We start from the raw sequence: 8,758 nt of genomic DNA, 5'->3' as shown, positions 1-8,758 counted from the left end.
GGGACGAGCGGCAGCCGCAGTCCCTGCACGGAGCTGGCAGCATCATCCCTGTAAGCGGGTTTGACATGGGGGCTCTGGGCTGCCCAGGCTGGGAGAGGAGGCGCTGAGGACAGGGGGCTTGGGAGCGCGACAATTGTCCCTGATGGGGACATCCAACGGGAGGGCATGGCAATTACTTTCCAGTGGAGAGTGAAGCAGACAGTGCTGGCAGATTGCTTTTTCCCAGGGATAAAGAGAAGTAACTTCTGCTCCAGAAGCCGGTAGGAACCTACTCTGCCCTTATCTTCTTCCTGCCCTGCGGCTGCCGGGCACAGACACCCCGTGCCCGGGACATCCACGGTGCCGTGCGGGAAGGGGCTCTGTGCCCGGCAGCCGCGGGGCACGCAGAGCAAACACGGGGATCCGGGCGGGGTACTGGCAGGGACAGGGGCAGGAACAGGGACAGGAACAAGGGCAGGGATAGGGGCAGGAACAGAGACAGGAAGAGGGGTAGGGATAAGGGCAGGGATAGGGACAGGAATAGGGGCAGGGACAGGGGCAGAAACAGAGACAGGGATAGGGGCAGGGACAGGGGCAGGGATAGGGGCAGGAATAGGGGCAGGGACAGGGGCAGGGATAAGGGGAGAAACAGAGACAGGGATAGGGGCAGGAATAGGGGCAGGAATAGGGGCAGGAATAGGAGTACGGACAGGGGCAGGAACAGGGGCAGCGGTACGGCCGGTGCGCAGGCGGGCGCTTCAGTGCCGCTCTCTCGGTGCCGATTGGCGGCGGGCGGTGCCGGGGCGGTGCCGGGGCGGTACCTGGGCGGTACCGGGGCTGTACCTGGGCGGTACCGGGGCGGTGCCAGGGCGGTGTCGGGGCGGGCCCGTCCGGCGGCACGGCGCGGGGCCATGCGGCAGCCCCCGGGCGGTGGCAGCGGCGGCGGCGCCGCCTTCCTGCCCGCGGCGCGGTGCGGAGCGGCGGCCGGAGCGCCCCGCACAGCCATGGGCGATGGGTGGCTGCCTCCGGACTGCGGCCCCCAGAACCGCTCCGTGGCCGGGGTGACGGCCGTGCCGCCCGGGAGCAGACAGCTGCCCGCCGCCGAGCTGTCGCAGCAGTGGGCTGTGGGCATGAGCCTGCTGATGGCCCTGGTGGTGCTGCTCATCGTGGCCGGGAACGTGCTGGTGATCGCGGCCATCGGGAGGACGCAGCGGCTGCAGACCCTCACCAACCTGTTTATCACCTCGCTGGCCTGCGCCGACCTGGTGATGGGGCTGCTGGTGGTGCCCTTCGGGGCCACGCTGGTGGTGCGGGGCACCTGGCTCTGGGGGTCGTTCCTGTGCGAGTGCTGGACCTCGCTGGACGTGCTCTGCGTGACGGCCAGCATCGAGACCCTGTGCGTCATCGCCATCGACCGCTACCTGGCCATCACCTCGCCTTTCCGCTACCAGAGCCTCATGACCAAGGGTCGGGCCAAGGGCATCATCTGCACCGTCTGGGCCATCTCTGCCCTGGTCTCCTTCTTGCCCATCATGATGCACTGGTGGCGGGATGACGACCCCCAGGCGCTGGAGTGCTACCAGGATCCGGGCTGCTGCGACTTCGTCACCAACAGGGCTTACGCCATCGCCTCGTCCATCATTTCTTTCTACATCCCCCTTCTCATCATGATCTTTGTGTATCTGCGGGTGTACAGAGAGGCCAAGGAGCAGATGAGGAAGATCGATAGGTGCGAGGGCCGGTTCTACGGCAGCCAGGAGCAGCCGCAGACGCCCCTGCCCGCTCACCCTCACCACCAGCCCATCCTCGGCAACGGCCGGGCCAGCAAGCGAAAGACCTCCCGCATCATGGCCATGAAGGAGCAGAAAGCCCTCAAGACTTTGGGCATCATCATGGGAGTGTTCACCCTCTGCTGGCTCCCCTTCTTCCTGGTGAACATCGTCAACGTCTTCAACAGGGAACTGGTGCCGGACTGGCTCTTCGTTTTCTTCAACTGGCTGGGCTACGCCAACTCCGCGTTCAACCCCATCATCTACTGCCGCAGCCCCGACTTTCGGAAGGCCTTCAAGAGGCTGCTGTGCTGCCGCCGGAAAGCCGACCGGTGGCTGCACGGCGGCGGCGGGGAGCTGGCCCGGCTGCCCGGGGGCTTCATCAGCACCGTGGGCTCCCCGGAGCGCAGCCTGGCCGGGACCTGGTCCGACTGCAACGGGGGCACTCGGGGCGGCAGCGAGTCCAGCCTGGAGGAGAGACATAGCAAAGCCTCCGACTCGGAGTCCAAGGTATAGGGGGGGCGTGGGGGCCGCGCCGGAGCCGGGACAGGGGGGACAGGCAGGCAGGGAGACACGCAGGAGCGGAGAAAGCCCCGGCAGCTGCCCCATGGTAATGCTATTGCCGAGCGAAACGATCCCTGCCGTGGCAGGGGGAGTGCGGGTGTTTACTTAGGAATAGAAGCAGGTGAACTGGTGTACGACATACCTCATCCGAAACGACAGCAAACAGGAAAGCCACTGAGCGGACAGCAAAGGAAGCCAGCAGCCCGTCGCAGGGGCAGCCGCCTGCCTTTGGGGGACGCGCTATCACGGCGGGCACGGTGGCGGCAGCGCTCGGTGCCTGTCCCGGGACCGTGCTGGTGGCCGAACCGGCGGGTACCCGGTGCTGGCCCGGTTCGGCTTCAGCTGGGGTCTGACACCGCCGCCCGGCCCCGGGGCTCGTCCCCTCTCCCAGGGAGGGCACCGGGATTTTTGGGGAGGCGCGGGGTCGGTGCTGCAGGTGCTGCGGGCACGGAGCGCGGCCGGCGAGACACAGACCCGCCGGCAAGATGAGTTTTAATCTCGGAGTAGCCGTGCTCTGCTCGTCTGCAGAGTAGCGGGAGGGAAAATAAGGAGCAGTGAGGAGCGCTGGTATATTTTGGAAGGGGGGTAAAACAACCCAACCCACACTCTTGTGCTTATTCCCTCTGCATCAGCCAGCAGTGAGTTACTGTGCTTATCTCCTTCGGCCAGACAATAGCAGTCAGGCTGAGAAACTTCTACCTCAAACTGTGCATATTGTACAGGGGAATGGACGGACCATGTTTATATTAAACAGCATATTTACATACCACTAATGGGGTTTTAGGACAAGGGCCGGGGAGGGGGGGTGAGGAACCTTCTGCAGCTTGTTCATTGTAATTACAGATGAACGGGGGGAGGGGGGAGAATCCTGGCAACAAAAATTTACTGCACATTTTTTTTAAAAAATGGCGACAAAGTCTTTTGCACAGTGTTAAAGAGTTGTAAAGTTATTTGAAGATATTACTTGCACACACATACACACATGCAGATTGAAAAGGAAACGGAGGTTTGCGTAACACCGACCCTGAACCTGATTTCTGGTTTTGTCTGATCTGTTATAGTTTTATTGAGAGAGTGACTTTTTTAATATTATTTTTGAAGGTACTGTAAATATATCCATATTATAAATTAAAATATCTTAAGAGACATTATTATTATTTTTATTTTTATTTCCAAATGCCCACGTGAATCTGCTGTTATTTTAGCACTTGTGTGTCATTTCCATTTTTCTCTGTGTGTGTGTTTTATAACATATTTATACTTTGGTGCAATTTACTACTGTGTAAGTAATTGGTCTATGTGCAATAAATACCATTGCAGCACAAGCAACTGTGTCTCTATAGGTTTTGAAACAATACCAACCTATAATGGGAAGAACAGCATTTGTTTTTCTCCAAAGATGGCTCAGATTACCAATACAACTTGATCTAATGGCTTTTCCTGACACAGTGTTGTAAAAAACCTGTTTGAAACCCAGTATGGTTGTGTTCCTGTTGCAGTGAGGTCCACTGACTTCCCTTATTAATGGGAAAAAATTAATGGCTAATGACAAGGTGTTTCCACTCTGATAATGAGTACTCATTTTCTTGAACTATTCCTTTCTGGAATATATTCTTGTCTTTTTTCCCCCTTTTTTCTTTTGTTGTTTTTGTCGTTGGAGTACACAAGTGGGTGTCAGGAGACCAGAATATTTAAGATTACAGAGGACGCTTAATTTGAAAGCTTAAAATGGTCTTGAGTAGAATGAAATCTCTGTAAGCATTACATGCCACCCCACAAGTGGGTCCACCTCATGCTGCCAGCAGGTCTGATAACTGAATGTTGTATTTTTCATTGATCTCAGTAAGGAGTTACAGTGAGCAGAAGTGCTGCAGCTTTGTGCCCCTGCTCCAAAAGGTTGTCTTCCTTTATTGCTTTATGAAGGTGTGCTCTATCCTGTGGTTTCATAAAGTTTTTCATTACTGAAATGAATAAATGGCAGGCAGAGAAACAAAAAGACAGTGCAGAATAAAAGTGAAGAATTTTTTTGCTTTATTAAACTCAGGAGTATAGTTTAATTAAATATCAGCTCCCAGGAACAGCACTTCCCAAAGCGAGTTCTTCAGGGTGGTGGCTCACGGTTTGTTTTGGAAACCATTTGTTCATTTTTCTTTGTTTTCAAAGTTAAGGAATTTGTCCTTTGCAATTTCTAATGTTGTATTTTCAGGGGGAAAAAAAAGTTACTCTTTTCATGCAAATACAAAATAAAGGGACTGGAGAAGTAAATAATACTTTTCCATTGATGTCACTGGAGTTTGATGTGAGCTGCAGTTAATGGTGTCTTCCTTGGTAAGAGTGAAATGGGCTCCTTAAAATGCTGGGGTGACATCAGATCAGGAGCTAAGTGAAAGTGGGCTTTGCTATCAAATAATTAAAAAAAATCTGGTTTAATCTTTGATTATAGCAAACACAACAGGACCAAAAGGGTGCCCTGGATGGTGATGTCTCATGCCAGCAGCTGCAGCGAGATGTTGGCTGTGCATGTCTGGGATGGGGTGGGATGGGATGGGATGGGATGGGGAAACAGTGCTGCTCTCCTTGTGCATGTTGTGGATCACAGAGCCAGGGCAGGGCCAGGTCCCTGCCTGCTGGGGAGAGCAGGGCAGGATCCCAGCACCTGGCTGGGAACTGAAGTCACTGTCAAGCCCTCATCCTCAGCAGGGTGCTGGATCCTGGAGAAGCACAGGGCCTACTGCATGGAGCAGGACAGCCTGATGGACTTGGCTCTTCATCTCATAAATCAGTTCACACACTCAGTTTTAACTATTCAAACACTCCTGTCCTTAGACTTTAAAAAGTGGTGACATTTTTGCTTCAACAGGGTCCAGCTTAGGTGGGAAATTTATGGCCAGAACTTGCTCTGCTTGCCCTGCTGAAGAGCTGTACTGGGTGATGCATCTCCTGGACAAGTGTAATGGCACTGAGGTAGGATGAGTTTGGCCCACTGACCTCAGCAGGGCCAGCTGTGTCAGCAAAGCAGTCAGGATTTGCCTGCTGTTGAATTTTTGCCAGCTGAGGACCTGCTGGAAGAGTCTGGAGGCTGACACGTTGAGTGCCTTCATAGACAGCTGAAGTAATCCCACTGGCAGCCTGCACAGGGCATGCCAGTCCATCCTGCACGGCGTGGAAAAGGCAGTGGTACAGTAACAGTGAGGACAGAGCAGGACATATGGCACACACGTGTGCGAGGAAGGCGAGGCTGCTGGCGAGCAGTCTGCTGTGGATCACACTCAGAACAGGCTGTTCTCTGCAGGGAAGAAGGATACTCTGAGAAGCACTGTGGGGCAGCTGAAATACTCCGGAGGCAGCAAGTCAAACACTCAGGATGAATATCTTTTTCTGACGAAAACCAGACATGGATTAGCAGTTGGAGCTGCGAGTCAGAAAGAAAAGGTGGTAGGCATGCGGCCGCACACGTACGTGGGCAGGAGAGCAGCAGCAAAGAGCTGCAGGCCTGCAGGGAAGGGAGACACAGGTAAACCAGAAATATGCTCAGGGAAAATGTCCTGCAGCTGCCAGGGCCAGAATTGTTTGGCGAGGATGCCTGGAGACTTCCACAGGGAAGGCGCCTGATTCTCCAAGGCGCCGGCCACGCTCCGTGCAGTGTTTGCTCAGCACTCCTGAAAAGAAGGCTGCCTCTCTCCACGTGTTTGAATGGGAATAGATCAGGACTGGATTCAGGTTTTTTTGTGCTCAGGGAAGGTGAGGCTGTTTCAGACACGCAGCAGGTTCTGCAGAAGGACTCCCCACCAGTGAGAGCTGCACAGAAGGCCTCCTGCAAACGCGCTGCACTCTGAGACTGCAGCCCTCAGCATCCACTGTCTATAGCTCCAGGCAGCATGGAACTATGTGCAAAAAAGGTGGCTTATGATCTGAACTGTGCATTTGACAGCATCAGCTGGGTGTTTGAGTAGCTGAATACACTGGCTCTTATAGAGATGCTGCTTTTCCTCTTGGATATCCATGTGTTGTCAACTATAAGGACAACTTCTTTATCAGCTTTTTTTTTCCCTAAACACTATCTGGGGCTGAGATTTTATTAACAACCTTGAAGTGGCTATTTTGCAAACCTTCCTTGTACTGCACACTTTCCTAATTTATTGTAATTTCCTGTCTGGTGGAGTGCACTTACTTCCTTTATGTAATATATCAGCTGAAGGCCTGGAAATTGGGCAGCTATGAACTGAGAAGAGCAGACTTTCGTGAGGCCAAATGCGGTCAGGCATCATTGCCACTGGGAGCAGAATTTGACCTGATAATCTAATCTCATATGAGACACTATCTCCAGAAAAGTATTGTCACCAACAGCAAATGACCTCTGCTAATGAAGCTGGAGCAATTAGTCCTGTTTAAAGCTGACGAGAAAATGTTAACTGCTAAACAACAGTTAGTGCTGGATAGTTCAAATAATGAGTGTTTTGTTTGCTGGTGTGTGTTAGGTGATGTGTTGGGAAATAATTATCCTTTGACTAGCAGCCAGCTTTGTACTAATCAGAAAGGAGAAGTCATGTTCTGTTTGAAGGATTATACCTAAAAATAGTTCTGTTACCACCACATCAACGAGCAAGATGAAGCAAATTCGCGGCGATGTACACGCCTTGCTAACGTTTCACTTTTCCTCCTAAAAACTCATTGTTCAGCTGGGACTTTGTGTTTGGTTGTGTCAAGAGCACTAATGTGATCTCCTGCAATAGCACTAAGCACACTCTCCCCATGGAGCATTACCCTATGCACCACTGACTCGCTTTCAGGCCCTGCCAAATTCCCAAACGGCCCAGGAGGAAGTAAGGATTCTTTCTCTCCATACAAACAATCACACATAATGTAAGATCAACAATATTTTTGGACAGTCATGTGGCAGGAGAAATCGATCTGCTTTTCCTCTGAGATGTTTGTGTGCCTGCCCATCCAGCCAGGAGCAGCTGCCCGTGGTAACAGCAGGTGATTTATCCCTGCAATTCAGTAACTTCAGCCTGCCAAACTCTGCTGGGAAAAGTGACCAAGATGGGAAAAGGATAAAAAAAGGTGATGATGGTGAGCAAACACAGGATTGGCAAAGCAAAAAGGAAAACTGGGGTATCTTTGTCCATGCTGTGGGTTTTGCCTTTTACTGGTAAAGTGTAATTGGTTTGGAGAGGGATGCACCAGGCAGAGGCACTGTGGAAACACAGGTTAAGAAGTGTGTGAGGTCAGACATTCCATATGGAACCATGCCACCAAAGTACTGGCAGCTGAAATATGCCCAAAAACATTCCTAGAAGTTTTTCTTGTTCTTTGTGGATAACAGCAGCAGACTAAAGCACACCTGAGCAGCTTTCAGCTGATGCAAAGCCACGCAGCTCCCTGGCCAGCCATGGGCACATGGGACCCCCTCATCATCTCCTCCTTCCCCCCAAGTGGCTCCAGCTGAGTTTTGTTGGACCTGGAGCTGTCCCCCAGCCTGGAGCCTCCCTCCTGTTCCGTGGTGCCAAGCAGGAGGTGCCCCATGGCCTCGGGGGTGGCAGTGCTGTGGGCAGGTGCTGTGGGGTGCAGGGTGTGCCCATGCTGCCCCGGGCATGCTGGCACTGGCTGCCAGCCATGCCCTGCCCTGACTCATCCTCTGTCGTCCCAACCAACCACAGAACTGGGCCTGCTGTGCTGGAAATGGAGCAGAGTTGGGTTTGTTATGTCAACTGGTGATCAGCTTCCTGGTTCACCAAAACCAGCAGCTTGGTACTCACATTTGCTTTACAAAATAACTTTATTTCTTCCATGCCCCACTCAGCTTCCAGGGTTTTTATGGTAATGTTTGCCTGCTTGGCCTTAGCACCTTGCAGAACAATTTTTTTTTGTCTGTGCCCTGGCAGCTGTTTGAATCCAGATGTGAACTGTAGCAGGTGCTGGGCAGTGTCTAGGTTTGGTTTTACTCATTCCTTTCAGGATTGATGCTCAGAGTTATTAATGCTGGCTGCACCAGAGTGCAAAATTCCCAGACAAATAGGAAATGAGTCCTGACCTCCAGGTTCACAACCTAAAGAAGAAAACAGAAGCTTACCATTTGCAGACTTTATTGGCATGATTAGCAGAGCATCTCAGATGTAATGGTACCCTTCCCATCTGATCCTGCGTAATGCACCAAATCCTCTTGTCCCTAATGAGATTAAATGAGGATTTTTTACTAGTTCAGTGCCTTAGCCATTAGCAACTGTTGTGTGTCTCTAGGCAGTGATGTACCTTTGCAAGCCTGGCCCAGTGGCTCTCTCAAAGCTATGATATTTGGCTTCTTCCTACTAAAATTATTTTGATAATTGCTCTTAAGCTCATTGGCACAATGCTTTGAAAGGCAGATCTAAGTGTATATACCAAAGAGGCAAACAGAGAGGCTAAAGAGCTCAAAATCTCAGCAGCTGCTCAGTGTTTAGGTGTTT

General features: G+C 52.2%; 1 protein-coding gene across 1 annotated transcript; it reads left to right on the top strand.

The window, feature by feature from the left end:
* Positions 1-983: 983 nt before the first annotated feature.
* ADRB1 (adrenoceptor beta 1) lies at positions 984-2,264 on the top strand. The gene has a single exon (XM_054276706.1). It carries the CDS (start codon positions 984-986, stop codon positions 2,262-2,264), a length of 1,281 nt encoding a protein of 426 aa, XP_054132681.1.
* The last annotated feature ends 6,494 nt before the right edge of the window (positions 2,265-8,758 follow it).

Source organism: Melozone crissalis, unplaced genomic scaffold (genome assembly GCF_028551555.1).
Source record: "Melozone crissalis strain CALT ecotype California unplaced genomic scaffold, PUWL_Pcris_2 ptg000019l_1, whole genome shotgun sequence".
In the NCBI taxonomy this organism is placed as follows: domain Eukaryota; kingdom Metazoa; phylum Chordata; class Aves; order Passeriformes; family Passerellidae; genus Melozone; species Melozone crissalis.
The sequence above is the reverse complement of the archived record's forward strand: the minus strand, read 5'-3'. Positions and strand labels throughout refer to the sequence as shown.

Bases quoted from the DNA above. Each gene is read 5' to 3' on its own strand.
- ADRB1 (XM_054276706.1), top strand. From the start codon at position 984: ATGGGCGATGGGTGGCTGCCTCCGGACTGCGGCCCCCAGAACCGCTCC.